The sequence below is a fragment of the Trematosphaeria pertusa genome, assembly GCF_010094035.1.
Source record: "Trematosphaeria pertusa strain CBS 122368 unplaced genomic scaffold BU26scaffold_1, whole genome shotgun sequence".
In the NCBI taxonomy this organism is placed as follows: Eukaryota; Fungi; Ascomycota; class Dothideomycetes; order Pleosporales; family Trematosphaeriaceae; genus Trematosphaeria; species Trematosphaeria pertusa.
Genome location: NW_022987212.1, coordinates 383,206 through 411,150, shown reverse-complemented (window position 1 = coordinate 411,150; position 27,945 = coordinate 383,206). Strand labels below are relative to the sequence as shown.

The 27,945-nt window shown below is 54.3% G+C and overlaps 9 protein-coding genes across 9 annotated transcripts; 5 read left to right on the top strand and 4 right to left on the bottom strand.

The window, feature by feature from the left end:
• Positions 1 to 731: 731 nt before the first annotated feature.
• Positions 732 to 3,137, top strand: BU26DRAFT_536126 (GABA permease; the record flags this gene model as incomplete). Its single annotated transcript, XM_033831329.1, has 5 exons — positions 732 to 766; positions 1,458 to 1,539; positions 1,596 to 1,780; positions 1,831 to 2,291; positions 2,344 to 3,137. 5 exons carry the CDS (start codon positions 732 to 734, stop codon positions 3,135 to 3,137), a joined length of 1,557 nt encoding a protein of 518 aa, XP_033690638.1.
• A 744-nt stretch (positions 3,138 to 3,881) lies between these two features.
• Positions 3,882 to 5,350, top strand: BU26DRAFT_557142 (uncharacterized protein; the record flags this gene model as incomplete). The annotated part of the gene is made up of 5 exons (XM_033832425.1): positions 3,882 to 4,082; positions 4,137 to 4,241; positions 4,303 to 4,524; positions 4,579 to 4,721; positions 4,795 to 5,350. The coding sequence occupies 5 exons, from the start codon at positions 3,882 to 3,884 to the stop codon at positions 5,348 to 5,350; spliced, it is 1,227 nt and encodes a 408-aa protein (XP_033690637.1).
• BU26DRAFT_598501 (uncharacterized protein) lies at positions 5,347 to 11,753 on the bottom strand. The gene is made up of 4 exons (XM_033835031.1): positions 9,558 to 11,753; positions 7,118 to 9,440; positions 5,622 to 7,070; positions 5,347 to 5,557 (listed from the first exon to the last, which is right to left on the bottom strand). The coding sequence occupies exons 1-4, from the start codon at positions 11,645 to 11,647 to the stop codon at positions 5,432 to 5,434; spliced, it is 5,988 nt and encodes a 1,995-aa protein (XP_033690636.1). The 5' UTR covers positions 11,648 to 11,753; the 3' UTR covers positions 5,347 to 5,431.
• A 4-nt stretch (positions 11,754 to 11,757) lies between these two features.
• BU26DRAFT_4861 (uncharacterized protein) lies at positions 11,758 to 12,355 on the top strand. Its single transcript, XM_033825906.1, has one exon. The coding sequence runs from the start codon at positions 11,868 to 11,870 to the stop codon at positions 12,246 to 12,248; it is 381 nt and encodes a 126-aa protein (XP_033690635.1). The 5' UTR covers positions 11,758 to 11,867; the 3' UTR covers positions 12,249 to 12,355.
• A 535-nt stretch (positions 12,356 to 12,890) lies between these two features.
• On the top strand, positions 12,891 to 13,820 carry BU26DRAFT_4685 (uncharacterized protein). The gene has a single exon (XM_033825291.1). The coding sequence runs from the start codon at positions 13,005 to 13,007 to the stop codon at positions 13,629 to 13,631; it is 627 nt and encodes a 208-aa protein (XP_033690634.1). The 5' UTR covers positions 12,891 to 13,004; the 3' UTR covers positions 13,632 to 13,820.
• BU26DRAFT_512600 (uncharacterized protein) lies at positions 13,767 to 17,286 on the bottom strand. Its single transcript, XM_033827413.1, has 3 exons — positions 16,592 to 17,286; positions 15,279 to 16,510; positions 13,767 to 15,225 (listed from the first exon to the last, which is right to left on the bottom strand). The coding sequence occupies exons 1-3, from the start codon at positions 16,785 to 16,787 to the stop codon at positions 14,011 to 14,013; spliced, it is 2,643 nt and encodes an 880-aa protein (XP_033690633.1). The 5' UTR covers positions 16,788 to 17,286; the 3' UTR covers positions 13,767 to 14,010.
• Position 17,287: 1 nt separating this feature from the next.
• Positions 17,288 to 18,785, top strand: BU26DRAFT_536122 (nitrilase-like protein; the record flags this gene model as incomplete). Its single annotated transcript, XM_033831328.1, has 3 exons — positions 17,288 to 17,486; positions 17,810 to 18,554; positions 18,685 to 18,785. The coding sequence occupies exons 1-3, from the start codon at positions 17,460 to 17,462 to the stop codon at positions 18,783 to 18,785; spliced, it is 873 nt and encodes a 290-aa protein (XP_033690632.1). The 5' UTR covers positions 17,288 to 17,459.
• A 38-nt stretch (positions 18,786 to 18,823) lies between these two features.
• BU26DRAFT_4716 (uncharacterized protein) lies at positions 18,824 to 20,190 on the bottom strand. The gene is made up of 2 exons (XM_033825385.1): positions 19,641 to 20,190; positions 18,824 to 19,585 (listed from the first exon to the last, which is right to left on the bottom strand). The coding sequence occupies exons 1-2, from the start codon at positions 20,026 to 20,028 to the stop codon at positions 19,023 to 19,025; spliced, it is 951 nt and encodes a 316-aa protein (XP_033690631.1). The 5' UTR covers positions 20,029 to 20,190; the 3' UTR covers positions 18,824 to 19,022.
• A 1,726-nt stretch (positions 20,191 to 21,916) lies between these two features.
• Positions 21,917 to 27,635, bottom strand: BU26DRAFT_4677 (uncharacterized protein). Its single transcript, XM_033825269.1, has 4 exons — positions 26,765 to 27,635; positions 26,404 to 26,715; positions 25,466 to 26,310; positions 21,917 to 25,418 (listed from the first exon to the last, which is right to left on the bottom strand). The coding sequence occupies exons 1-4, from the start codon at positions 27,355 to 27,357 to the stop codon at positions 22,030 to 22,032; spliced, it is 5,139 nt and encodes a 1,712-aa protein (XP_033690630.1). The 5' UTR covers positions 27,358 to 27,635; the 3' UTR covers positions 21,917 to 22,029.
• Positions 27,636 to 27,945: the final 310 nt, after the last annotated feature.

Sequence of the window (27,945 nt, the reverse complement as noted above, 5' to 3'; positions counted from 1 at the left end):
TCTTCGCGCGGCTCGGCATGACTTGGTTACAGCCTTGGGACTGACGGACTTGAGGTTCAACTTAACTCATGGCGGGATCGAATTCCTGCAGCCTTCCCGGGTTTGCTTCCGAGAGGCTGAAGAACTCTAGTATGCTTTCGCGAGTAGGGTTCGCATTGAATTACGAATTTCACTATATGCTTCTAGGATTCGGCGCGGGATAATGAATAGACGAGAGAAGATTACGCCCGCTTCGTCTTCTTCATTCCACCGCTTCTCTTGATGTCAATTCCATTTGCTTTTCAAACACCCTTCTCAAATCCATCATAGAATCGTATCGTTACTCGAGCACAGGTCGGTTGAAATAAGCTTTCCGACCATGCCGATGGGGGCCATGTTTCAGGAAGGAACCGAGGCCTACAATGCGGCCACCTCAACTGTGGAACCCAGCTCAGACACTTCTACTTGCTTCGCAGCAGGAGCTGGCGACGTTGCTCAGCAGCGCCCCTAACGACCTCCCCAGTCGCCACAAGTTCCATAATCCCCCCATCAGCACCGTCCTCCGGTTCAATACACCCTACGACTTTCTTCATCTATTCCAAGCACGAGCCGGCTTCTAGCTAGCTTCCGAACCCTTTGGCATAGCGTGCAGGGACGACGAAAGGCAATGATTCTATACATTTCTTTCGACGAAAGAACCATACCGGCCCGCTACCAAACAGGAGGACTCCTCAATAGCGCTCTCGTCCAGGATGCAGACCCCCCTAGACTTTCTGACAAAGGGGACGTAGGAGAAGTCGCTGCGTACACTGCCCGGGTGGAAGTTATCACGCGTAGAAGTTACCAAGTGAGAGGTTCATTCTTTGTGACCTCGAGGGCCACTTCTTAGAAACCTTCTAGAAGGCCGCTAGAACAAGCTCAACGTCTCCAAGAAACAGGCTCCGGAATAGGAGCTGCCAGCACGCGCTTGCGGAAGCAACAAGCACCTCCAGCTGTCGCCGCATACAGCAATCATGATGCACATTCACTAATAAGAGGCACATGCACGATAAGGGCCTTTATTGCTCTCCTTGTTCCATCTAGGAGGTTGGGTGGTGACATTCCTTCTAGTTTCTTTGTACCACCCTATGGGAACCATATTCAGACCCTGTTGTAGGAAACAATCTCCATCATCTCAAGATGCGAACCCTCCGGTTCGATATCTGTGGGAGCCAGACGGGTTACGGGATCGTATGCACGCCTTTGTGCCACATCTTTTCTACCACCTTAACGCGGTATACCCGCCTTCCTGCACCTCTCTGCAGGCAGTCTATCCACCTCACGTAAACGTAACTTTTCGAACACGCTACGATGTCGGACGTAGTAGAGCAGCACGAGGTTCCGACGCCCAAATCCGGGTTTGGAACAGAGCATCCCAACTCCTCATTCGATGCCATAGTCAAACAGGAACAAGGCGACGTGAAAGATGATGTCTACAGTCGAGCAAACCCGCCCAGGCCGGGCTTCACGAAGGCTGATCAGAAGCACATGTACCGGATGGGAAAGGTGCAGGAGCTGAAGGTGCGTGTTCTTGCTGCAGGGCAAAGTTGAGGCAGTCAAATTGACCGCTCGAACAGCGCAATTACCGCCCATTGTCGGCTTTGAGTTTCGCAGTCGTCCTCACTGCCATTTGGGAATACCTTATGATAGCCAACACCGAAGGACTTACCAATGGAGGTCTAGCAGGCCTGTTCTGGAGCTACATCTGGACCTTTATAGGGTTCACGTTTGTGGAGATGAGTTTGGCAGAGATGGCTTCCATGTACGATTCCGGCAGTCGTATTGTGTCGTGCATTCTAACCTTGACTGCAGGGCACCCACTTCAGGCGGCCAGTACCATTGGGTCTCCGAATTCGCCCCTCCAGCATACCAACAATTCTTCTCCTACGTCGTAGGCTGGATGTCCACGCTCTCATGGCAGGCCGGCAATGCAGCAGACTGTTTCCTAACCGGCACCATCACGCAAGCTCTTCTCGTTGTGAACAACCCGGACTACGAACCTCAGCGGTGGCAGGGCACACTCTTCGTCTTCGCCATGGTTTTTGTCCTCTACATTATCAATATTTGGGGCCATGACTTCTGGCCGCGCATTCAAAACGGACTAATGGTCCTGCACGTGCTGGCCTTCCTCGCGGTCGTTCTCACGCTCTGGGTCATGGCACCACACAATACTTCAAAGGCAGTGTTTACAGAGTTCCATAATGGCGGAGGGTGGCCCACGGTGGGCTTGTCACTGATGGTAGGCCAGATTTCAGCCATCTACTCGGTCTTAGGTACGTCTGCCTTTGGAAACTTGCATGAGACATTGACTGATTTCATGTACAGGCTCCGACGCAACCGCCCACATGGCCGAAGAAGTCCGCGATGCTGGGCGGTACGTCCCGCTCTCCCTCTTCTGGTCCTACATAGGCAACGGCTTGATGGCCATCGTCTTCCTCATCACTTACCTCTTCGCCATCGATGACCTTGACGCAGCCATAAATGATCCTTCCGGCTACCCCTTCCTCTACGTCTTCAAGTCCGCTGTCAGCATCTCAGGTGTCAACGCTCTCACGATCATCGTGCTCCTAATTGTGAGCGCCGCGAATGTCAACTTCGGCGCCTCGACTGCGCGTCAAACATTCGCTTTTGCGCGTGACAAGGGGTTGCCCTTCTCAAGCTGGATCGCGAAGGTGGATCAGGGGAAGGAAATCCCTGCGAATGCAATCCTGCTGTCTTGCACGATCGCAGTCCTCCTCTCACTCATTAACATCGGCTCTGAAACAGCGTTCAACGCCATCATCTCCCTACAGGTGGTCTCACTCATGTTCACCTACGCCTGCTCGCTATCCTGCGTCCTCTACCGCCGAATCCGCTACCCAGACCTCGTCCCCACCGCTCGCTGGAGCCTCGGAAAATGGGGCCCGCTGGTCAACGCCATCGGTCTGGTGTACACGCTCTTTGCCTTCTTCTGGAGCTTCTGGCCCGGTTCTACGGCTATCAATGCGGAGGACTTTAATTGGAGTGTGGTGCTCTTTAGTGGTGTGTTCATTCTGAGCTTGATTATGTATTACATTCAGGGCAGGAAGATTTACAGAGGCCCTGTTAAGCAGATCAGGATGGCGAGGCTTTCTATCTAATTCGATATGCGGATGCTGTCTCATACTTTCAATGGCTTAGAAGGTCACCATAGAACAATTTCCCATTATAGATGATACAGATGTATAGATATACTCTTCACTGGGATTTCGAGCCCACTTCTCCAAGAGTGCTTCTCGCAGGTAGTGTTCCATTCATCTTGCCTTCATTGCTCTAATTCCAGTCCCTCAAAAACCACCGAATCCACACGGACACTGTCCAAAAACAGCCCCATCGCAGTTACGGGGCACCATCTCGCACCATCGCAGTGGCGAAATACCGCAATTGCCCATTTCAAACCTCAATAGCGATAAGGCAGTATTGGCATCCCACATCCCCGGATGTGGTTTCCACACGGCGTACGCACATGCCCACCTTATCGCTCAAAGCCCGCGTGGATGGACGGAAGAAGACGCCCACCACCGTCGAATAAACGCATCACTTCCTCATCCGGAAACAAATAGCTCGCTCGCCATGTTTCCATCAGCGTTCCGGAAGGGCGGCTATTAAGCGACTAAACGCCTGGAATGCAGTGAACGGGTCGAAGGGTCTTTGACGCCGCTGGAAGCGGTATGTTCTACGCTGCCGTCCTTTGTCTCCTTATCTGAATAGGTGCGCAAGCTCAGCAAGCTGGACCCGTAACACATGCGGGTCTCAGACATAACTATGCGCAGGCCATGTGCTGCGGTGTTCGCAGCGCAAACTTTCGCCCCCCGCACGCGTTGTCTGAAGCTATCAAGCCGCAAATGTCTGCGACATCCACACCGCTACCTGCGGGTATCACGCCGCCGTATGCGGCAATTAACGACCATGATCAGTCGGGTCTTATTGCTATTTTGGCGGGGTTCTCGCTCGGGCTGGTGTTGCTGAGTGCGGGGATAAGAATGTATGCGAGGCGCTACTCTGGGGATTATCGCATTGATGATTATACAATCTTTGCGGCGGTGGTGAGTTGCTCCGATGAGGGCGTGGTGAGAAATGGAAAGCTGATGAGTGGCTAGGGTTTCGCAATTATTCAGTCGTCGCTGGTGTTTTACGAAGTAGCTGTTGGCTTAGGAAAGGAGTGGACGGACCTTGAGGTAGACCAGTTGGTAAAGATCCGGAAGGTACGCTAGCTCTCCCAGCTCACATGCATCATTAAGCCGATCGTCTCTGACGCTCTAATAGTCTGTGTTGGCAAGCGACCTCTTCTACATCATCGTCCTCTTCTGCTCCAAAGCATCCTGTGGCTTCTTCCTCCTCTGGCTCACGCCCTACAAAACGCATCGGAAGCTCGTGTGGGGCCTGATAGCAACCGAGATTGTATGGGTGACCACAAGCCTGTTCGTTGAAGGATTTCGATGTCCAGGAAGAAACTTGATGGAGCACGCTACGCGATGCACTGGATTTGTAAGTCACCCGAGTGTATGAGAGTTGAAGCCGGGAATCCTGATGCAAGCATAGTTCGCTCGGTGGGTCTATGTCGGTGTATTCGATATGCTGATTGAAGTTGCTCTCATCGTGACATCGTCATGTCTTGTATGGAGTCGGCAAATGACGCGGCGGCAGAAGTACGTCGTCGTAGGTGCCTTCGCCTGCCGCATCCCGTAAGCATACCCCTTCTATATGCCCCTCTACTCCATATCCTAGCTCTCGGGTCAGCGTCTAACTCGTATGAAGCAATATTATCCTCACCATCATCCGACTCGTCTTCCTCAGCGAGCCGATAGTGGCTTCGACGTCGGACTTCTGGAACGCCCGCGTAAGCAGCGTCACTCAAATCGCAATCGGCTACACCGTCACTGCATGCGTCGTGCCGTATCTCCGCCCGCTCGTGCAAGCGTATGAGCCAGGAATAGGCCGCCGGCAATCGAGAGAACCGTCTTTCAAGTTGTCAGAGCGATCTTCAAGGGGCTCGCAGGGCGGGTCGGGGGCCAGATCCAGGCATAGATCCGAGAATTTGCGAAGTCCAGTTGATAAGATGCGAGCGGAAGAGATAGGAAATAAGGAACTGGCGTGTGTCGCAACAAAAGAGAAATCGAAGAGCGCAGCAAAGAAAGGCAAGAGAGATATAGGGACGGAGGAAAGCCCCGGTCTGGTCATAAAAAAGGCAGTGGATTGGACGGTCACCCACCACCACGTAGACCATAAGCAAAGCATAGCGGTACCACCGGAGCAGCGAGATGATTCTCCAGTGAGTCCAAGGCAGGCCAAGGAGGGATTCTCCTTCGTATAGACATGTATTCTGGATCTATTACTAGGTATCAACAATATCATAGATAGATCACAATCGTACTTCACCCCGCTGAATTTCACTTCAGCGCTCCATTTCCATGGCCCTCGTCACGCCCTGAACAGCTTCGTGATGCTGACCACCGATTCGCGCTCCGCACTCTGGACAACGAGCAAGTTCCATAGGCATACCGCATTCTCCAATAGCGAACTGTTAACCCATCATTAGTACATATCTCAAGATAGTGAAGCAGGGACGAATCAAGACGACGTACCGGATGCCCGTTGGCGCAGTTGTACCAGTGACCAGAGTGAGTAGCAATGCCTTTGGACCCGCTGACCATCGCTTGCTTGATGGCAGCAAGTTCCTCCGCGGTGACCTCTTCGTACCACTCCTTTCGTAGCAGCTTGATGGACTCATTCACCGCCTGCAGCAAAGACTCCGCGTCCTGAAATTGCTGCTCGCATAGCTTTTGCGCCTTCTCCAAATGGAGCTTGGCTTGCTCCCGATATTCGGCCGTTTGCTGGCGATCATTTGAGTTGGTTGGACCGGACGCCTGGAAGAGCCGTGCAATCCGAGCGTAGTAAAGTGCCGCTTCAACTGCAAGCTTCGGAAGATTCTTCTCGCTGCACTCCGCGATGAGCTTCGCGCAAGACTGTAGAAAAGGCTTGCTCAAATGGGAAGGTGAGCCTCCAGGAAACTTCAGAGACGCCGCAAACTCGTCATGTTTGAACTTGATTGCGCTCAGGACGTTGAACTTGTCCTCGATGATAATGCATTCGGTCTTGATCTCGAGCGTCTTGGCTCCAAGTGCGACGAGCTGATCTGGTCCACCAGGCGGCATGCTACAATCAAGGCTGAGGCCTTCCAGCGCCCTGTCCAGAGATGCATTCCGCCGCATAGCATGGACGGTGGCATCGTGAAGCTTTTGACAAGGTTGATGGCGATCAGCTACCCGTCGCTGCAACTGACGAATGGCGTTTTGAATTCGTGTCGACTCCTTGTAGCGATTTTGAATCCTTTGCGCTACATCTTGCATTGCTCGGGTCTCGGCGTTTTTAACGCCACTGGCAAAAGATGTGGGTATGGCTGTTGGTCGCACCTTCTCAAACTCGTTTGCAAGTCCCGTCAGGCTCTCCTCTATCTTCTGCAGTTCTTCTTGACCAGTGACAATGAAGCGCTTGGTCATTTCATCAACAACGGCCCTGTTGATGAGTCGATTGTATCTCTGCGTCGCGAACTGCCGTATTGGGCTTTGGCAATCGGGGCATCGTGGAATTGACGTCGCCATCGCGGAGGAGATATCTTTCAGGCCTGAGATTTCGCCCGTCTCCGCATTGATATTGTACACTTCCTTCAAACCAATCATGCCGTCTAACGTCTCGGCGGTGAAGAAATGTCCGCAAGGAAGAGCGATCACGGGCGTCTCGTCTAAGTCGATCTCGTGATACTCCTTGAATATAATCATATCGACCACTGCGTCAGGCTTCATCCCACATGCCTGGCAATATTGCGGGAGACACTCTTCTTCGCATAGTCCTGGACACTGGTGACCGCAGGGAAGCAGCTTGGTGCATCTCTTGTCGCATGGAACCCGGTTGCACGGCGCGGAGCAAGGCATAGTGCATTGTCCATGGTGCAGGCAAGACCACGTACATGACTCAACGCAGGGCGTGCATGCTTCGTGGCACTTCGAGTCACATCTAGAGTGCTTGCAGCGTACCTGAAAACCGTCAATATGATGTACGACTAGGGATCGGTTAGACATACCTCGCAACGCTTTTGACAAAGGCCGCAGCTGGACCCACTATGACAACGCTTGGGACAGGTGTGATTGCACGTTCCGAAACGCCTACCGCAAATTTTACGGCACTGTAAGTGCCTCACAGTGGTGTTCCCATCGGCGTCTTTGATATTGCAACTTCCACAGGTGCCTGGGCAGGCATGTCCGCAGGATAATATATATCCACAAGGCTGCGAGCATCGGAAGTGCTCCTCGGTCACATCCTGCGAGCATTTTACTTGAATTATGTGATTGCAACTGGGGACTGTTTTGTAGACGAGTGCATTGCATTGAATACCGCCGAGATTTTGGGTGAGGTGACACGCAATAATGTCCTTGATATGTCCGCATGGAAGCCGTACGTTGGTCACCAGAATCATGCATCTTCCGCAGTCCTCGCCGCAGGTTTGCTTCTGACAGGCGTGATTGCATGGCTGGTGCTGGCGTTGGCAAGGCTGCTCACATTGCCAGACATCGTGCATAGCTTTCGAGTGACATCTTGCTTGACATCGATGCCCACAGTCAGGAAGGCGATCGAGACATGCCTCACGACAGCCGCCCTCTGGACTGAATCTGGCGAAGTCCTCTGGTTGTTGGACTTGGATAACAGTATCCATATGGCGGGGACAGCAGAGACCTAAGGAAGTGCCGACGGAATCCGTAGCACGAAGCATGTCGATGACCTTCTGCCACATAGGGATGTTGGAATACGTTTCCGTGTTGCCGATGAGGAACATGCCGTGCTGAGCTCGGCTCAGCAGAACGTTGATGCGGTTAGTGGTCTTTAGGAACCCGACTTTCTTTTCCTCGTTGCTGCGGACCAACGAAACGATGACGATCTTAGCTTCCTCGCCTTGGAAATTGTCCACCGTCGCCACACGTAGCAGATCACTCAGTTTCTTCTTTTCCAGGGCGACTCTCTTATTGTCTTGCTGAGGACCGGGCCCCTCATCCTCGGACGAAGGCCCAGTAGAGGTAAACCCATCTTTGGCCAGGGCGTCTTCATCACGTTCACTGAGAACGACCTCAAAGTCGTTACGCAAGACCGTACGAAGCTTCTGCAACTGACCGGTGTATGGGGTCAATACAGCAATGTCGTTGCTAGCGTAGATGCCTTGACGCACCACATGACGCACCAATGCATGAACCATTTGGACCTCCCATGCATTGGATTGCGATTTTTGGTGGTGTACTTCTGCTTGTTTTTGGTCCTCGACGTAGTCGTGATCAAGCCAGAAGACATTGTTCCGCATGCCAACGACATTCGGATGTAGTGTCGTGCACGGATGATCCACGAGCTTGTCGTAGATTGTCTCTCGTATTAGGATCGATATCTCGGGCCGCATGCGTCGTTGGACATTTAATTGAGCGATGGGCATCAAAGGTCTTCCACGCTCACCAACCGAAAGCCGTTCGAATTGGCTTCGGTCCAATTGATACAAGAGGCCTCGCTTGCTCTCAAGCGACAGGTCTTTGTAGTTAGTAATAGAGGGCCGAAGCTGCTCATGATCTCCAATTTGAATGCAATGTTCCACGGTTGGTAGCAGTGCCGAAATCATGTGCGGTTCCATGACTTCACCGGCCTCTTCGCATATGACTACCTTGCATCGCACATGCTGAAGAGTCATGATGTTCTTTGCGAGGCCAGTTGTCGTGAGGCCAATAACGTCAGCTTCTTGTAACACTCGCCGATTGAGCTCCTCGTGGACATTTGCCAGGTGCCGTTGAGTGGTGTCAGCGTCTTTCACAGTCTCGAACAATTCCCTCTTCGCATCGCTCTGAAGCTCCTGTGTCCATAGGTCCACAAGGGCTTGTCTCTCCACAGAGGAAAGAGAGTGAATGTCTGCTGCTGCTTCCCGAATGAGGTTGACCGGATCCGTCGTTGCCTGAGACGCCTGAGGTGATCTCCAAGAAGGCTTGTGCGCTGGATCGACTGCTCTCCACACATCAAAAGGATGACGTCCCACAAGAGTGAAGCCCTCTTCGTCGTTCTGTCTGAATTGTGCATGAATCCTGGGGTATTTTCGACGAAGGAAGTACTCGAAATTCTTCCACTCTGCACGCTTTCGCACTCCATGCAATCGACCAAGGATAGATTTGATAGACCCTTCAAGGGCTTCCAGCTTTTTATACGCAATTGCGGCTTGTGTCCCCTCGGACCTAGTCTTCATCTCGGACTGGGTAATCTTCCGGAGGTTGTGGTCTTCAAGCATTTCAGAGCGGCTTTGACCGCCTATGCGGATGACCTTTTGGAGACCGATGATTAAAAGGTGTTCTAGGAATTGGTCTAAGGCATGATTGGTGTAGCATCTGTTCAACTATTAGCAAGGCCCAGTTGGCGATACAGTATTGCCCAGTAACGGGCAATACCAGGGGGCTAACAGCCCTTGCACTGGATGTGTGCACACTACGAGTCACAGTACTTACACTACAACAATCGGACCAAGCTTTGCTTTGCTCTTGATGCCCATGAGCACTTTCATCAGCTGGATGCCAAGATACGACTTTCCTGTCCCGGGGGGGCCTTGGATGAATGCAAATTCGCGGGTAAGTGCCGCCACTAACGCTTGACATTGTCCGCGATCAAGCGCTGTCTTTGCCTCCATTTCATCGATGAGAGACTTATCGTCGGTCGAAGAACCTGGTTGAACGTAGAGGGCGTCACTGTCGTTCTTGAGGATAGACTTCAAAGGAAAAGCGAATCCTGCGCTCCGAGCATACAATGGCGGAGGGATATCGTGGTAAGCTTTGAAGCCGGGCCGTATGTCGACTCTGTCCGGGAGGATCCATTGGCGAAAGGGTAGCCGGCTCAAACGTTGCATGTGCTGGAGGTTCTCCAGGACAGGCACGAACGTTGCTGGCAGCACACGTGGATATTCGACGAGGACGCCTCGAGTTTTCTGGCAGCTTAGCTCTATGAAGGCCTCCACGTTCGGCTGATCCTGGTTCAAAATCTTCACGGTGACAGTTGCCATATTGGCGTCGCCGGATAGACTGCTCTCTTTCGCCTTGTCTGTGTTCTTCTCCAAGACTGTTAAGAACAAGTGATGGACCACTGAGTTCTGGATCCAGATGAAGGAGAGCAGCACTCCGTCATCCAATCGTCTCGACTCGTCCCACCATCTACGTCTCTCTGCGGCTGACTTCTTGCGGATTGAGTAGGGCTGAAGGAAGGAAATTTGCGCTTGTAAACCGCCCCGGCTGTTGAACGTTACGTAACTGACGAACGCGTTCGAGTAAGGGTAAGCGCGCATATCTCCGAAGTCAACCTTGGGATTGCTGAGCGAAGCAGGGTCTTTCGTGATAGCGTCCAACAGGTCTGCGAGGGCCTCTTTTAGCTTGCCGAAAGTGTCATGACGAAGCAGACGAAAGCAGGTGTCGATATGTCGCTCCGCCTTATCGGTGAGGAAGTGTGGCTGATCGGGATCCATGGAGGGAATGAATTCTTGTACGTCGCTCATGATTTCCGCTCGAGTCGGGAAGATGGTGAATTCCGTAATGTCGACTTTGTCATTGTCATGGCGGTTACTCGGTATGATGATACCACGGGGGTACGTGGACGCTGTAGTCTGATTGGAGTGGCCAGCAGGCGGTTCATTGGAGTTATCAGAGAGCAGTCCTTGCGCTCGAGCTATCATTGCGCGAAGCTCTCCAACATGAGTGTTGACGATGTGCGAGGTGATGGATGAGTCTCCCTCTGTCATCAGCTGCGCCGCGGTTTCTAGCGAGTTGACTAGATCCGGGAGATCGTCGTTGAATCTGGTCCTCGGCTCACGTCTGAGCAACTCGCAGAGGGCTGTGGACATCGCAATAAGGGTTGAGTCGGTGGATGCGGTCGACGTTTGACGAGAAGTTGCCGTCCAAACAGCTACCAACACTTCGCAAAGATGCTGGAAGAACGGAACCGCACGGGTGCCATTGGCACCGCATATGAAATTGTATAGTGCACCAACGTATGTATCGACCGAGAGACAGTCTAGCAAGGCGGGATGCGTAATAACCAGAAGGAAGTATCGAGAGATACGGGTGAAGGTCTCGAGTTGTCCAGTTTGGGCCCGCATGTCCAAAAGAGCCCGGATATGGCGCCGGCCTTGATACTTTTCGTCATCGTCCAGGTCTTGCGGAAGAGTCTGTTTCCAGTCTCGATCATCTGCGTTCAAGATGTCGAGTGCTCCTTCCCAAAGGCGCAGCATGGTATACGTATCATTTGCATGAGGCGGATCTCTGATGAGGCTTCTCCAAGTATTGTAACTGAATCTTGCCAGCTGTTGTTCGATAGTTTCGTCGACCCTCGTAGCTCGCTGGGTTGAATGGCTGTTCCCGTTGCCGGCCGACCCTAGATCATGAGAATACCTGCATCCCTCACCAAACCTACATGTCCCCTGGTCTCGAAAGTAGCGACAGATGGGTCGATTCGGACCTCCTCTTGCAGAACTATTTCCTCCCCTTCCATAGCCCCGTCCAGGAGCTCTGTAGCTGCGGATGCCACCACGGCCGCCGCCCCTGGGCTCTGCCATGTCTGTATCTCGTCGTGCTGATGAGCAATTGGAAAGAGATCACCGCGCAAGATACTGAGGGTAGTCAGGATAGCGGATGCCGAAAAGGTTCACAGTAGTGGTTGAGGTATGGAAATAGGTGGAAATCAAAATCTCCTAGACCCAGAGACATCACGCGAAATGCTCAGGCAGCAATGTCAGTGCTCTCCGTCCTTCAGTCTCAAAGAGGGGCAAGCCGCATATGCAGCTTGCCCTCCTGGTAAGACCAGAAGGTGACAAAGTCAGACCCTCATGGATTGAGTGGGGAACAGCAGCGCTTCGCATGCGCCACTCAAGGACGAATGCACGGCAACCACGAATGGACGCACAAGGACCGACTGGGCGACCTTCCGATACGCTTTTCCAAGCTACGGGTCAACGCAAGCATGATTGGTCGCCTGCTGCTTCCTCCACTCTCGAAAGCCGTAGGTCGCCTTCTTCTCACCGGAAAATATCATGGTCGATTATCTTGGGAACCACGATGTTCTGGACCATCTCGGTGTTTCACAGCACATGCGGCCGGCAAGACAGCAAACGATGGTGCAGGAGAGACGGGAACGTGCTTGAGAAAGTCTTATCTTAGCTCAGACGAGAAGAAAATGTGAGCTGTCACATACTAGGAATTGAAACATAGATCCAGTGCTCATCTTTCCAGCGACATGCAGCCCCTGTCAAGTTAGATACAGTGTCTCCCACAATAGTTCTGTATTCCGGTGGTCCACAGCATACCCCAGCTCAACGGTGCGCAACGTAGCTCAGTCAACGAACCAAGTCGCCTTGCACAGCGAATCCCATTCATGGGTTTCATGGAGAGGGTCGGAATACGATTGAATGTCAGAGGGTTGGAAGCTCCGTCTGCGGCAGTACCTTGGACCTTGCGCTTACATAATCCATCCCTGTACCTAGTTAGTTCACCGCCTGGCAGAATAATTCATATGATGTCGATGCAGACCTCGGAGGACGATCGCGGGGTGGTCCTCCTCATCACAGCTCCAAGCTTCCTCCAGCCCACTATCCAGACTGTATCCGCAATCCAGATACACTATCATGGAGGACCGCGCCTCCAAATTCGCAATCCACGAAGCCAGCCGCGAAGGCCAAAGTAAGCCCATCCCCCGCCTCACCCACCATCTCGACTAACTCCACTTACAGCTGCAAAAGTCGAATCTCTCCTCAATGCCAACCCGAAGCTCGCCTCCCTCCGCGATGACGACGACCGCCTCCCCATCCACTGGGCCGTATCCTACAACCACCTGCCCATAGTGCAACTGCTCGTGCAAACCAAACACTTCGACCCCGATGTAACGGACGGCTCGGGCTGGACCCCACTAATGATGGCATGTTCAAGAAAAGATGCAGAGGCAATAGTCGATCTCCTGTTATCAAAGGACGCGGACGTAAACGCGAAGAACAACAACGGACAAACCGCCCTACACTTCTGCGCCTCAAAAGCGAACCTCGACATCGCCCGGACCCTGCTTGCACAGAAACCCCCGGCGTCGGCGCGGATAAAAGACCGGCGCGGACAGCTTCCCCTCCACCGCGCCGCAGCCGTGGGCTCGGTACCCATGATCAAGGCCTTGCTCGACGCCAAATCTCCCCTCAACGCAACCGATATCGACGGCATGACCGCGCTCCACCACGCCATGTGCGAGGGCCACGGCGACGCTGCACTGCTCCTCCTCACAAGCGGCGCGGATTTCGACAAACAAGACAACGAGGGCAGGTTACCACTCGACCTGGCCCCCGACGCCAAGACGAAAAAGTTCATCCTGCAAGCTGCGGAAAGAGAGGGGATAGATTTGGAATAGTTCTCAATAGGCGCTACCATGTGCTAGATCAGGGCCCTCAATACGGTCTGAGAGACGTAAAATGGCGGAGATGTGCTATGCCATATGAAGAGCAGGAGCATTCAATCTGCGTGCTTCTACAGGAACCTCCACAGCCCAAAGTTTCGAAGGCGTGAAAGCGCAGGGCTCGGGCCGCTCGGTTAAAGCTGGTGGCGATGATACATACATGCATGATACCCTGGAGTTCAGCGGCATAGAACATGCATGTTTAGAGACGAGCAACGAGCAACACGAGCAATGTACTGTACAACATCTAAACATGTTAAAAGAAGTGGATAACACTACAACTTCGCTATATCTAAACGTTCATGAAAAGGGCGGTCGGTGCCAGACCAGTCAAGAATCGAAGGAGAAATGTAGCTCCAAACCAGGCACCAAAAACCCCGGACCGCCGTTGTCATCCCTACACCCCGTAAAATGCTTTCAACCAGTCAACCAGTCAACTCCGACAAGGGAGAGAATGGGTCCAAACTCCAAGCACAGACGAAGCTATGTTTACTTCATCGTCTCCACCAAATCGCGATAAATCTTCTTCAAGTCCGCAACATCGCTCTCCAGCTCGTCAACCCTCTCGCTCTTCTCGCCGAGCATCTCCAGAGTGGTCTGATACCGCTCGTCCATTTCCCTGAGCTCCTTTTCTAGCTTGTCTACCCTTTCGTCCTGGGCGCGCTTTTCCTCAACTTCTCGCATCAAAGCGACGACTTCTTCGCGCGCCTCGTCGCGTTGGGCGATAAGGCGGGCCATTTCCTCCTTCGAAGTGGCTTTCTCGGATTCGAGACGACGGACAGCAGCGCTCATGCGCTCAACGAGCTGGACCGAGGGGCCTGCACCGACGGTGGAGACAGAGATCATGTCGTTGATCGTCGCACGCGGGGATGAAGTATGCTCAAGTGCGTCGTCATAATCGGGAGCGTGGATAGAAGGCGTATTAGATGCGCTGGCACCGTTGAGGTTCGAGGACATCGAGGGAAATGAGTCTTGACGCTGCGGCGTGCCAATTTCAGGCGTTCGAGTAGTCGGGACGGATTTCTGGCGCGAGCTGGACGGCCGGCGGGCTTCGTCGAGCATGCGGTCCATGGGCGAGAGGGGCATCTCTATGCCTTGGGAAATAGAGCGCGGCATACCCCGCCGGTTGTGGATACCGAGGGGGTCAGGCGAGTGTCTGCGATTCGGCGCTGACGGGGAGTCGGTGCGGAGGTGGTTTGCATCAGACAGGAGGGTATGGGAGTGCAATTCAGCTCTCCATTTCTGCTTCTCTTCATCAAGACGCTGTTGGAAGTCTGCTTCCCAGACTTTCTTCTCCCGTTCCAGGTCTGCGCGTGCGTCTTGCGCAGCACTTTCTGCTTGCGTTAGGCGGGCCTGCAGCTTCTGCGCTGACGCGCGTTGTTCGGTAAGGTCTTGCTCGAGGGTTCGCGCTCGATCGTTGATGCTTTCAAGCTCATCCTCTAGCCGACGTGCTTTGAAGTTCACCTCCCTAGCCTTGCGACGAATATCTGACTCTCGCTTCGCCGTCTCATCGCGATCCTTCTCAAGCGCTGCGACACGAGATGTCAGTGTGCTCTCGATTCCTTGCCAGTTCTCGGAAGCAAGAGCATATTGAGTCTGCAGGGTTTCGATTTGGCGGAGAAGCTTCGCTTGGGAGTCGCCGGTTGCTGACGATGAGACTTCCTCGGAGCGGCTGCGGAGGAGCTCAAGTTTGCTCTCGAGATTCTGACTTCTGCGTTAGCTTGGGTACAGCGAGAAAAGCGATTGAAAAGTATTACAGCAATCTCGCCGCGAAGTTCAAGCTCGGCGACTTTTGCCCTCTCTTGCTGCCTTTTAGCCTCCTCTTTAGCCTCTTGTAGCTCTCGCTTCGCACGGTCTTCGACGAGCTTCTTCTCTATCCGCATATTCTCCATGTCTTCCTTCAGCGATGCGGTGACTCGCTTTTCAGCTTCTAGCGCTCCAGCTTGCACTCTCTTCTCGGCATCCTCAGCTCTAGTAAGCGCATCATTGAGTTGCCTCCGGAGCTCCGCTATTGTAAGCCCAGCCTCTTCACGCTCTTCCCTAATGAGCTCAATGTCTTTTTCAATCCTTGCAACAACCTTGAGCTTCTCCTGTGCGGCCTTTTCGGAAGCTTCAGCACGCTTTGCCCTGTCCGTCTGCTCTCTTATTGACTTCTCCGCCTTGGATAACCGCAGTTTGAGCGTGTCAATCTCCTTGTCTGTCTCCTGGGCCTTTGTCCGCATCTTCTTTATAGTCCCCAGGTGCTTCATCTCCGTCTTCGAAAGCTTTTGGCCTTCTTCCATGAGTGCCGCAATCTGCGCATCCTTCTCTGCCAGCTTCTTGTCTGCCGGGGTGGCTTCCGCCCCCGACGAGGCGGCTTTGGCGGAGGACGCGAGCTGCTGGGAGAGGTATGTAAGCTTAGATTGCAAGGCATCGATGCGCTCGAGGTGAGAGTTCAGCTCCTCGCGATGTTCGCGGAGTGTCTCCTCGTGTGTTTTCTCAAGAGTGGATAGCTCGGCTGCAAGGACCTCGGCGTCTCGAGTTGTCTCGGGCTCTGCAGGAGTGGAGATCTCGACGGAGGGGCGCGACCGAATGCTATCTAGCGATTGGCGCGGAGAAGAAGTCTGAGGCGTGAGAATTGTGGGTATAGACATTGTAGGTAACGTCGTTGAAAGCGGTTGTTCGGATACGATGGACGAAGGCGGCGGCGATGATAGCGGCGCTTCAGCGGAGAGTCGCGGTGAAGGATCAACTTTTGTTTCCTCATTATCGGGAGTCTCATTTTCACCAACGAGAGCACCCTCCGTGACCCGCTCCGATACCTTCGAATCAAAACTTGATCTTCCGGCGTCGGAGACTATTCCTGGGCTCTTCAATGCTGGGCTCTCCGGGCGAGACCCAATCTCAGACGATGGTCTTGACTCTCCGTCTTTTCCCTTGTTCACGGCCTTTGCCAGTCGGTCCTGTAACCTCGAGCTGGGCCTGCTTCGTGACGAGCTTCGCGAAACGCCTGCGCCATCAGCTTGCTTTCCAATGCGGCCATCACCGCCTGATATGTGGCAGCTTTCAAGAAGGGAGCTCTGTAACCCACCTTGGTCGACCTGTAACCTCCGCTTCTCCGCCGCCGCCGCCTTCTCAGCAGCCTCCTGCTTAGCCGCCGCCTCAGCAGCTCTCGCCCTCGCGCTCGCCTGGTCATCGTCCGCCAGTATAGTATCCAGCCGCGACTCCAGGCCGGCAACGGCGGTGCCCAGGAATGAGCCCCATCCTCCCTTCCGTTGCCCGCTCATGTTTCCGTCGTCTGGACGTTTCTCCTCGACGGTCGCAGATATTTTAGAGGGTTACTAGCGATCACCGAGCTGTCGTCTTCCGTCTGAGGCGGTTCATGGCTCGGGCGTGCAAAAGGCCAGATTGGTGAATGCTGAGGTCGTACCTCGCATTAAGGCTGCCGCGGGGATTCGGACTCGTAAGGTGATCGCGGGACGGCTGCAACGCGTACGTAATCGGGATTTTCTGAGACCTCGGGAATCTCTTGGGCTGGAATTGGCGTGCCTGGATACGCGGGACGTTGAGCAAGCAGATTCGTGCGAGTCGCAGCCGCGCTGGCGTCTTGAGTGTTGATGGTGCAGTGCCAGGTTGAAACAATGTTAGCGCCCGTGCCTTCGGACCCGCGTGTACTGACGCAAGCAAGCGTGATCGTTTGCAGCGACGAGCAGGGCGTCTAGCGCTCAGGTATGTGGCTTATATAGAAAGGGTGTCTAGGCATTCTATAGAGTTCGAAGATTATCGTACAGTACTCAGTAATGCAAGGGACAAAGAGCACCACCATTCCCCGACGAGGTCTCCCATGCCACTAGGCTTACCCTATTGGGTTAGTCCGTCTCGCACGACATCATCTCGAGGGCTCGCATACCATCATCTTCAACCTATATTTCGCTATTTAAGAACTTCAACTTGAGTACATGAGGACTTTCAGGATGCCTATCGCAGTAAGATGATACCGCAGCTTTCCTTTCTCATCCAGTGATTCTATCGCTATCTCAAAGGACCTCCGGAGTCTCTCGATATGGCTTGGGTCTCCCCGTATTCATGGTACATGTTGATAAGATATGTTTCATATCTCCTTATATCGCGAGCTTCTTCTTGTCCTCGCTTCCTAGTTGCGATTCGGTAACAGAAGTCATACCCCATCTCCGATACCGTCCAATGCTGCAAGTCCAAGCACTAGCTGATGCAAACTCTTTCGTTCTTAATACGTACTCCCTACTCTGTTTCGCCCTTCCCATTTCAATTCCTAACAGTTCCTACCTAGGCAGTCGGCCAAATATGCTCCACCTCCTCCATGACCCACAACCTCACCCAATGCCGCTCGCTCATCCAAAAAGCCTCCGCTGCCGGCGCAAAGGCCCTCTTCCTCCCCGAAGCCTCCGACTACATAGCCTCCAACGCCGCCGCAACCGTCTCTCTCTGCAAGCCAGCCCAAGACTCAGAATTCGTCCTCGGCCTGCAAAAGGAAGCAGCAAAGTACCAGCTCCCGCTCAACGTCGGAGTGCACGAGCCAGCCGAAGGCGGGAAGAAAGTCAAGAACACGCTGCTGTGGATCGACGAGCAAGGAAACATCACCCAACGCTACCAAAAGCTGCACCTCTTCGACGTCGAAATCCGCGACGGGCCCATCCTCAAGGAAAGCAACTCTGTTGAAAAAGGCCCGCGCATCGAAGATCCTTTTGATACGCCGCTGGGCAGCATTGGCCTCCTGATCTGCTTCGACCTGCGCTTCCCCGAGCCCAGCCTTGCCCTCCGCCACCGCGGCGCCCAGATCCTGACCTATCCTTCCGCCTTCACAGTGCCCACGGGAAAAGCTCATTGGGAGACATTACTCCGGGCGCGGGCTATCGAGACGCAGAGCTATGTGATAGCGGCCGCGCAAGTTGGGTTTCATAATGAAGAGAAGACGAGAAGGAGCTACGGGCATAGTGTGATAGTAGACCCGTGGGGGAAGGTGGTTGCGGAGTTGAGCGGGGAGGAGGATGAGAAGGGGAGGGGATTGGACGTAGGTACGTATGTGTCGTGCACATCGCGGCATGATTTGCTTTTTAGGTTTGGAAGACCAATCCTGAAGGCTTAGAAAGGTTTGATCGTTCTCTTTTTCAGGATACCTGCTAATGAATCACGCTACGATCACAGGCGAAATCGCGGTTGCCGAGGTGGACATGGAGTATCTCGAGAAGGTTAGGAGAGAGGTGCCGCTTCTAAGGCGAACGGATGTATATCCGGAGATCGATTGAAACAATTTAGTAAGCTGAAAGCAAGTGAATGAATAAACCCTTTCTACCAGAAGCTAAACTGCTAGCCAGCAGCTCGACCTTCTAACAAAAGACGCCTCCAGATCCAAGACTCATAGATGCATCCTCCCATCCCAGCCCAGATCAGCTCCCATAAACGCCGCTCTTGCATAGCTCTTGTTCTCCTATATCGAAGTCTTCATAACAAAAGGCAAGGCGACTCCCAGTGGCAGGGCGCGATCACTCGTCCACATACTCCAGATCCGAGCCCTGGATCAACCTTGCCTTCCCCTTCAGATCTAACCACGCGAGCGAATGATCTGAGACCTCGACATCCTCCTCAATCCTTCCTCTAATCTCCTCCAGCGGACACTCCGCCAGCTCAGCCAACCTTTCTAAAAGTGTCGTAAATAGGCTCCGCTGAGCCATCGCCGGACCCCGCTCCGGACCTTGTGTAAGCGGCGGCTTGAAATCTCCTTCTATCCAATTTGAGATGTCCCAGTCGCGGATCGCGTGGTCGTGGTAGAAATTTAAGAGCATGGCCTCGGCGTGTTCAGAGTTCAAGAGTACGTCTGAAATGAAGGAAGGACCGAGGTTAAGTGCGCCTTCGCCGAAGCAGAACTCAATGTCTGAACGGAGCGATAGCGTGTTAACGTCCATGAATCTGCCATAGGTACGCTGGTGGATCAAGCCTTGTCCGTGGTACCGCGCTGTAAGCGTTGAGTAGTTGATCGCCAGATAGACAACCGTTAGCGGATCCCGAGGAAGCGATTTGAGGAAGCTAAGCTTTGACGAGTAGGACTCTGGCGTCGCGTTAGACTTGAGAAAACGAGAGCTGAAGTGCTTTAGGGCACTTACCAATGCCAACAAGCCGATACAGCAACAGCAACCCAGTATTGACCAGCGCCATGTTATGCTTCTCAACCGCATAGCAGTTCAGATTCGAGACCAAAATCGCCATAACATCGTCGACAGTGTCGTACCTCTGAATGCAATCCGCAAGCCACGCATACCCTCTCTTATCTTCATCGCACGGGAAATCCGTAGGCGCATGCACCAACTCCTTGCGCACGAAGTTCCTAGTGATCGAGCGTTCGTAGGCCTTGAGCAGGGACCGGATCCGGGAATGGGTCTGAGCGAGGCTGGCGATTATCTTGCCGTCGCCAAACGACAGGTGCTGTATGGCCTCTAGGACGAGTTCTGGGGGGAACGATGGACAGATGAGCTTGGATCTGTGGCTAGTCATGCTGAGCGCATTAAGTATTCCGTAGGATGATGTGGAGGAAAAAGAAGCAAGGGAAGTCGGAGGTAAAGTCGAAGCCTGGGAGAGCTGAGAGATGGTTCAGCAGGTGCGCTCTAGGACGCACTTTATGTATGTCCTGGTACCTGCTGCTGCCGCTCTGACCAGCCCCCACTGAGAAATGCGGAACGAGCTGTGCTGTTGCCTCTATGCGGAGATTCGATGACAGATTTGTGCAAGCGGGAGAGGCGCGAATGTACTCTACTGATATAGATGCTGTGAATACCATGATGGAGATCTAGCCAATCCCCGAGCACCATGATGTCCCGGATCACAATGGGGCTCCGGCTGCGGATGCTGTGAAGGCAGCAAGGCCTCGTGCTGTGAAGCATGGTTCACATGTGGGGACCAGTTCTACCGTTGTTTGGTAGCGCCGGGCGTGACTGCTGCTCGTGAAGAGGCCCGTGAAGTTGCAGCCTTGCCAACGGTCGGTAGCGGCGGACGATTGCGCATTGAGTGGGACCTGCCGACGACTGTGAAGAATAAACGAAGCAAGCGGAACGTGCACGGCTCCCGGAGGCGACTTGAAGCATGTCATGCCTGATGACGCGACTGCTGTTGAGAGGAGAGGGCGAGTGAGTCCTTAGGGGAGGGGGAAATTTCCGTGGTTGAGCAACACCACTTGACCAATCACATGTCACGACGGAGCTAGACCCACCACGTGAGCTATGATAAGATATCGCGGCCTGGAGTCTAGATGTTTGTGCGCCTATGTGGCGAAATAATGGTGTACATGGAGGCAACTTCCATTTCCGTGCAACCGTGGCAGTCCTTCGGAAAAGAGGGCGTTCGCGAGCGATCGGACTGGCCCAGTATTCAAAGCGATATCCTTCATCGATCGACGGGAATAAAGATGGGACTTCCTGCAGGGTGACTTTAGTACTCCCTTTCGAGTACATAACGCTATCAGCAAATAAGGCACGGGCAGTCCAAGCAAGGCTGGTAGGGAGCGAATCCATTTCCTATCCTAATTACATTACCCAATGCTTTCCTTCTCACTCAAAGCCCCGGTGTCACCAAAGGTAATGAAGGAGGGAAACGAAGTAAACCGTAGAGTAGAGTAAGGATAGAAAGAAACTTTTTGCCGCGAGGCGCTTGTCTTTGGTATAGAAGGTGCAAGGTCCATGTTTATATCCCGCAAATGCCGCTAAAGTTGAGGAGAGCTTTGAACTTGTTGCTTTGGGAGTGGCGAGCAAGGAGAGGAGGCCGGTGATTGATGAAAGGAGCGGCAGCCGTCCAGAACAACACACCAACAGAGAGAGCATCTAGGAAGAAAGAAGCTGAACGGCAAAACTGTACATTATTTCGAAGCGAAGGTCTCCTAGCTCTTCCTTCCGGTCCTCCATCATCCTACTCGTAAGTCTTCTGGCGCATCCTCCTGTCACCTCCTCACCTCTCTCACCTTCTCATGCTACAGTCTGATTGGCTTTGCGACCAATGGGACTCTTCCAGATTCCTTCAGCTCTTTCTCCAAACCGCCATATGCACAAGAATTGCAATGCTTCGAAGCGAATAAATACAGACAACGCAGAAGCACAAAATGCAAAGCGACCAAAAAAATGCGAAATAACGTGCAATAAGGCACCCACTTGCTCCAAGCCATCCCCGTCGCGTGTTCGGAGGAGGTCGAGGAAGGGAAGAACAGAAGAGAGAAGGGTATCGACATTTCCGCCGCGAAGCGCATGGAAGACGGTTTCCAATCCAAGTCTTTGTCAAGAATGAAAACGCTTCCAAGACACAACAAATGATGATGACAACCCGCTAATGATACTGACAAAATGATAACAATGCAATACGCTGGTGATGGCAATGAGGTATATGAAGGATGGTTTTGAAGGTATGATCGAATGGTCGTTAAGGTCGTCTCGGTGAGTATACGTAATGAAGTGATTTAGGGGCCGTGGAGGGAAATGTGCGCAATAATGAACGGAAGGTCGAACCAGTGGCCTAGATCATGGGAGTCTCATGGTACACGCCTGGCTGCAATTGTTGTGGCGGCATATTGGCTCGGATCTCTTTCGGATGACGATAGCCCTGGAATTGGGAGTTCCTCAGCTCATCGATAGGAGAGATGGCTTGCTCCATTGGCTGAGTTGGAGGCGGGGGAGGGGGAGAGAGTTTGCCCAAATATTCGGTGCCTCGATTGTCAACCGGGGATCTGGCACTCGCGCTTCGCGGGAATGTGAATTCCGGCACACTCTCATAAGGTGATGGTCCAGCCTGGACAGGAGGAGACTTGTTCCGTGAGCGACTGGTGCTGCGCATTCGCTCTGTGACTCTCTTGAATGTCATGCCAATATTCTCACTCACACTACCGCGGCCACGGCGATGGGTGTTGATGGGTGAGCTTGTTGCCGAAGGGCCAGCAACGGGTGACGCGGCATCTTGAGGCTTCTCTTCAATGGCGATGTTGATGAGGCCAACACTACTTTTGGGGCTGTTTGGGTTTGAGGAAGCCGGGGCAGGAGGAGGAGGCGGCGGGGTAGCCAAATGCTGGAGCTCGGCGACAAGTGTAGGAGCGTTAGGGTCTTGCTCGAGGATGACAACTTGGTTCTCGTGAATGGTTTCATCGATGCTAGCTGTGATGGGAGGAGGGCTGACTCGCTTGTGGTCTGGTCCCACCGAAAGATCCGGAGAGGTATTCATCCTCAAGTGGCCTCGATTGCCGCCGAGAGACCCACGCCTTGTTGGCTGAGGCAAGGTGGGCGAAATCCGTGGAGCGATATTCACTGGCGATACGTCTTCTGGGGGAGCTGAGGCGGAGCGAGCCGGAGGGGCTTGACCGAAGGTAGTTGCTGGTAGCAGTGGACCGTCAGCCTGAGCGACTTGTTGCGTCTCTAACATGATCAGATTGTCCGGTATCGTCGGAACGGCCGGAATACCCTCCCTTTCGTTGGGATCTGCACTCATGTACCGAGGATGACGCATGGCTCGAGGAGTGGCGGGTAGACCTATTGGGACTGAGCTAGTCGAGGTAGCGCCTACAGGTATCCTATTCGTGGGTGAGTACTTCTTTGAGATCTCCGGGTCTGCAGTTTGGCTCCGCTGGACGGGATCACGGTGCATGGTGATGAGCTCAAGGCCGTCGGTGTGGGATCGCTCGGCCACGGGACGATGGGCCAATTCTCCAGGATGGGGGATGACAGGAGCCGAAGGTCGTCGAGCCAGAGATAGTCTTCTCTCTTCTAGCTCTTTGGCTGCCAGTTCCTTCCTGGACAATGTAGTGGGCCGCGAGAGATGGCCGGACCGCCCTGAGATATTAGACTGTCGGGACTCAGGTCGATTCTCTGGAACCCGCTCCGGTAAGCGCTCTGGTGAAGCCTCCCGCAAGTTGACGCGCGAGCGACTCGACTCCCGCAGCGCACCTGCAGCCTTGCGGCTAATGGAGCGGTCACGTGGCTGTCGGCGATCAGGGGATTGTTCTCGCCTAGCACTGGTGCCTCGGTCACCGGCTCGGCGGCTGCTGCTTCGTTGACGGGGACGGATGGGCTCGTAGTTCTCTTCAATGACAGCCTCCTCAAGGAACATTGGCTTTGGGGATCCGGGAGAGCGTCTGGCAGAGTTTTCATCGCGTGTAGTGCTTCGACCCCGATCCTCGGCCTGGCGACGGCTGGATGCTCGACTAGCGCCTCTGCTTCGGGCACGTGAGACAGCCTCTGGTGACTCTGGACGACGGGCTGTTTTCGATGAAGACCTAGGCTTGTTCATACCGGCCTTCGCACGGCTTCGATTTGTCCGACTACTTCCTACTGATTCTGTCGCGACTGGGGAAGCGACGCCGACCTTGTAGTATCTTTCGTCGTCAAAGTGCTCCGTGTTAGTGGCCGCTTCCTTGCTCGTCCGCGGATAGATTCCGGCATCTTCAGGAGACATCGGGACGGGGGACGATGGGGAGCGTTTGGCCGGACGGATGTAGCGAGCACCTGAGCGCCCACGAGACTCTGCAGATGGATCACGAGTGCGGCTGCGCGTCCTTGTCGATTTGTTATCTGGACGGGGCTCAGTTCGCGAGCCTGGCCTGGGTTCGTTCCTGGAGTCGGCGCGCTTGCGGGCATAGTAGTTGGCTTCCTCAAGGCTGCTGATGTACTGATCAATGCTGCGAGCCTTGGCGCTCTTGACGCTGGCCCCAGTCAACGGTGGGCTGAGGTTGCTGCTAAATCCAGTGTCTGGGCCTTGCTCAATGACGGCCTCATTTACCTGAAGCTGGAGCTCCTGTCGGTTGCGGCTGCGAGAGCTGTTGCGTGACTCCGCCTCCTTCTCCAAGAGCGAATCGAAAACGCCTGCAGCGGGAGAGGGTAGATGCTCTGCGGATTTATTGGGATCATAAGTAGCGGCAGTGAGAATGATGTCTTTCTGGCCGCCGGCGGACGTTGCTCGACGCGTAGAGAAGGGAAGAGTCTCCGCCTCGCGACCAACGTTGTCGACTGCGGTTTTCGGAACCGGCTCGCCACGTTGACCACGATCAGGCACTGCCAGAGAAGCGAGATTCTCATTGTTCGTTGTAGAGCGTTCACCATCCGACCGTGACGGCATACGTCTGCGTTTGTATGATCCTGGTGTCGCTGTTCGCGCCGAAGATGGCTCTCGGGAACCATCCCGGGCAGATCTCACACCGGCCGAGAGCCACGGGCTCTTGCCGACGGCGGGGCTGATTGCAGACTCTGCGATGGGGGTTACGCCGACATTCATTGGAGTCTGCTCGTCCTCTTCGGGAATCATCTGTTGAGGTCTAGGTCCGGCACCAAAGTCGGTGACGAGCTTGAGAGAGGACATTTTGGCCGTGATCCTGCTCTGACCACCTGGTGGGGATACTGGAGGGCTGACCTGTGAACCAAGCAGGTGCTGCTTTTGCGCGGAAAAGACGGCATCCTGAGCCCGCGGGGAGAACCAGGGCTCTGATGATTCGAGACCCATGCAGGAGAAGCACTTGACAGCGAGCTCAGCTTTGCCATGGGAGACGGCGGCCTCGCCCCACTTCCTGACAAGGAAAGACTGCCTCTGCCAGTCGGTCGGGAACATTAGGCATGTGAGCAAGATGGCCTCCATGTAATACTTGCGCGAGACATAAACCTCAATGGCGTCATTGTGCTCTCCAAGTCCGAGGAGGATTGCAGCAGCAGGATGAACGTCGCCCTTTTCGAGAAGGCGCTGGACGAAGGTTTCACCCACCTTCTTCTGTGACGTCCCTGAGCCTAAGTTGGTTAAGGCGAGCAACATCCAGTCGGAGGAAGTCATCGACTCGGAGCCGACTAGAGATGCCATCAGGTCGGCACCCACTTCACCGAGCCACTTCGAAAGGAGAACTGCTGCCGCGGACCCTGGAGGGTGGCGCGCCACTAGGAGAGTTAGCGGAGATCTTATTGCGTAGGCGGAGCAGGCTTACACTCATCACGAACCAGTTCTTCAATGTCATTCTCCCATCCAAATACGACGCGAAGCATGTTCTGCCTAAGATCGTCTGGACTTCGCTCGGAGCCGAGCTGTGGGTTTCGGTATGGAACATCGCTGAGCCTGGCCTTGGTGAACGGGAATAGGTCCATGTTCTTTGTGCGATCCGACTCATCTGGACTTCGGAGTACTTCCTTACGCAGAGCTGAGCCAAAGCGAGAGGAGCTCGTTGAGGAGGTGGAGCGAATGGAGATACTCTCGCGGGTGTTGCCAAGGAATGAAGAGGTGCCGGAGGAGAATACAGTACCGCTACCTCCTGAGCTCTTGGATGACCGGGTTAGTGACGGCTTATCATAGCGATAGCGTGGTGCCCTTCCACTCCCGGACGACCGTGAGCTTGCAGAGCCTCGGCTTGAGACTGGACTCAGGGGGCCGACGCGATCCCTGCGTTCATCTTCGAGCTGGTCCATCTCTTGCGCAATTTTCTGCAGCGGAGAGAGGACGGAGACACCCTCCCCTTCACTGCTTTCGGATCCGACTACCACTTGCCCACCTGATCTTGCGGGTTGCGCAGTAAGTGGAGTGTCTCCCTTCTTCTTCTTCTTCTCGTCCAGAGAGTGAGGAGGGGACGGAGGCGTGTTAGTAGGAGGATGTAGTATGTTAGCAACCAGCGTCGGGGCGCCGCTAGGGTTCAGATCGTATTGCTGGACGCCATAGTTGCGGGTCATGGTGAAGAGAGTGGCGGTGGGGCCGTAGTTGCAGATGGCGGCGACATTGTCCGTGGTGGGCACACTCTCATACGATACCCTTTTGGTGCGCACATCCCATGCGCAAGTTTGACTATTGGTAGTGAGGCGTCAGCATGTTGGAGTTAAGCGCCGGGCGCGGGCCTTATGCAGGGAAGCCGGGCGTGAGAGCATCTAGAATACGTACCCTTCGGTGTATTGGACGATCCGCCCGTTCTTCGACCAAGCGAACCAGCAGGGGCCGGGTTCTCTTTGCTCCGATTTGTTGAGGATGCGTATCACGCAGGGTGAGTCGCCACCGTGGGGGATTTTGGGTATACTCCATACTCTAAGGTCCCCATCGGACGTCTGGGCGGCTAGCATCTCAGACTTCTGCTTCGACGAGGACCCGTGCCAGGCCAGCCCCGCAATAGGGGAAGGGGCCCTGGGTGTCGTGAGCGTGTGCAGAATAGTAAAGGACGGCTGGAGAGTCGCAATCAGAATGGAGCCGTTGAGATATCTGAGCACGGTCAGCGGAGCACGTGAGCGGTGTTTCAGATGGGGCCTACCCAATTGCAAAGGTCCTGCAATCCGCCGCCGGAGCCAGTGCCGTGATGGGGTCGAAGATGGTCCTCGCGGAGATGTGTTCGGAGGTGGCAGGCTCGAAGAGAATGATGTTGCCCTGCGCGTTACCTGTCGGCGTGTTAGACACGGCAGGCCCCCGTCGGCAATCTTGGAATGTGCACCCACCAAACGCAACATTCCCATTCCTCATCCACGACGCAACCCGGATCTGATCGTAGGATGCGAACCGGGCAACCTCGTCGCCCGTGAGCAGATCCCACACAATTGCCGTGCTCCCCGCATCGTAGCTCACAACCAGCCGCCCGGCGCCCCTCTCGCTGACGGTGTCGGCCGAAATCCAGGATACGTCCTCGCGATGTCTCGTGAATCTCCTCTCCACAGCGAGCGTGTCGTGGTGGAGGCAGAGGATTACGTTGCGCTGGGCGTACAGCAGAAACGAAGCGGTGGCAGCGCACGGCTCGAAGGCGAATTCGTCGCTCCCCGGAGTAATGCTCGGAGTCGGAGGCTTCAGATTGACGTCGGAGCGGACTGAGGAGCCTCTCGAAGCGGAGCGCTGCCTGCTCAGTCCTGTCGACATTGTGCGCGGGCCTGCAAAGCGGTCCCTCTGTCAGTTGCGGTCGAGTCCAAGACAGCTCACACGGCGCATAACGAGGGGAATTGGCTAGCGATTAAGGGCTTCGGGAGTACAGTCAGGGGCTTCCAGAAGGGCTGCGACGAAACTGAGAGATGTCCGGAGAATTGAGACTCACAGCAACGTGCGCGCTAAAGAGCAGTACAGTCGTCCCCAAGCTACCCGGCGTCTGGAGGGCGGTATACTTTAGCCCCGCCCTGGCTTACTAGGGTTGGAAGTCGGCGGTAAACGAGTCTGCATGCGACCGCTTGGAGAGAGTTGGGGCGGTACCACGACAACGTGCAGCTAGAAAGACAGACAACAAGGCAAGACAGTGAGAAAGAGGAGAAAAAGCAGCAGAAGCGCGGGCGAGGAGCGAGTTGATGCGGTGGGCAGCATGAGCCTATCAAGGCCCGGCGCTTAAGAAGTGCAGGACGGATTGATATTCTCTCAGAATAGGACGAGGAGCACGGCCTGAGTCTGTCAAGCCAGCGAGCACTTAACGAGTGCCATAACCGGGGACAATGAGGCGCTCAACGGCTGGGGTTCACGCCT

What these genes read in the sequence shown, in the direction of transcription:
- BU26DRAFT_4677 (XM_033825269.1), bottom strand. Translation starts at nt 27,357, where the DNA reads ATGTCGACAGGACTGAGCAGGCAGCGCTCCGCTTCGAGAGGCTCCTCA. An exon ending in ATCGTCCAATACACCGAAGG is followed by an intron (nt 26,311 to 26,403) that starts GTACGTATTCTA and finishes CACTACCAATAG; the next exon opens with TCAAACTTGCGCATGGGATG. An exon ending in AGAACTGGTTCGTGATGAGT is followed by an intron (nt 25,419 to 25,465) that starts GTAAGCCTGCTC and finishes TAACTCTCCTAG; the next exon opens with TGGCGCGCCACCCTCCAGGG.
- BU26DRAFT_4861 (XM_033825906.1), top strand. Translation starts at nt 11,868, where the DNA reads ATGCAGCTTGCCCTCCTGGTAAGACCAGAAGGTGACAAAGTCAGACCC.
- BU26DRAFT_4685 (XM_033825291.1), top strand. Translation starts at nt 13,005, where the DNA reads ATGTTCAAGAAAAGATGCAGAGGCAATAGTCGATCTCCTGTTATCAAA.
- BU26DRAFT_4716 (XM_033825385.1), bottom strand. Translation starts at nt 20,028, where the DNA reads ATGACTAGCCACAGATCCAAGCTCATCTGTCCATCGTTCCCCCCAGAA. An exon ending in GTATCGGCTTGTTGGCATTG is followed by an intron (nt 19,586 to 19,640) that starts GTAAGTGCCCTA and finishes ACGCGACGCCAG; the next exon opens with AGTCCTACTCGTCAAAGCTT.
- BU26DRAFT_598501 (XM_033835031.1), bottom strand. Translation starts at nt 11,647, where the DNA reads ATGGCAGAGCCCAGGGGCGGCGGCCGTGGTGGCATCCGCAGCTACAGA. An exon ending in TTTGTCAAAAGCGTTGCGAG is followed by an intron (nt 7,071 to 7,117) that starts GTATGTCTAACC and finishes GACGGTTTTCAG; the next exon opens with GTACGCTGCAAGCACTCTAG. An exon ending in ACTGCGCCAACGGGCATCCG is followed by an intron (nt 5,558 to 5,621) that starts GTACGTCGTCTT and finishes ATGGGTTAACAG; the next exon opens with TTCGCTATTGGAGAATGCGG.
- BU26DRAFT_512600 (XM_033827413.1), bottom strand. Translation starts at nt 16,787, where the DNA reads ATGAGCGGGCAACGGAAGGGAGGATGGGGCTCATTCCTGGGCACCGCC. An exon ending in GAGGTTACAGGTCGACCAAG is followed by an intron (nt 16,511 to 16,591) that starts GTGGGTTACAGA and finishes CTGATGGCGCAG; the next exon opens with GCGTTTCGCGAAGCTCGTCA. An exon ending in AACTTCGCGGCGAGATTGCT is followed by an intron (nt 15,226 to 15,278) that starts GTAATACTTTTC and finishes CGCAGAAGTCAG; the next exon opens with AATCTCGAGAGCAAACTTGA.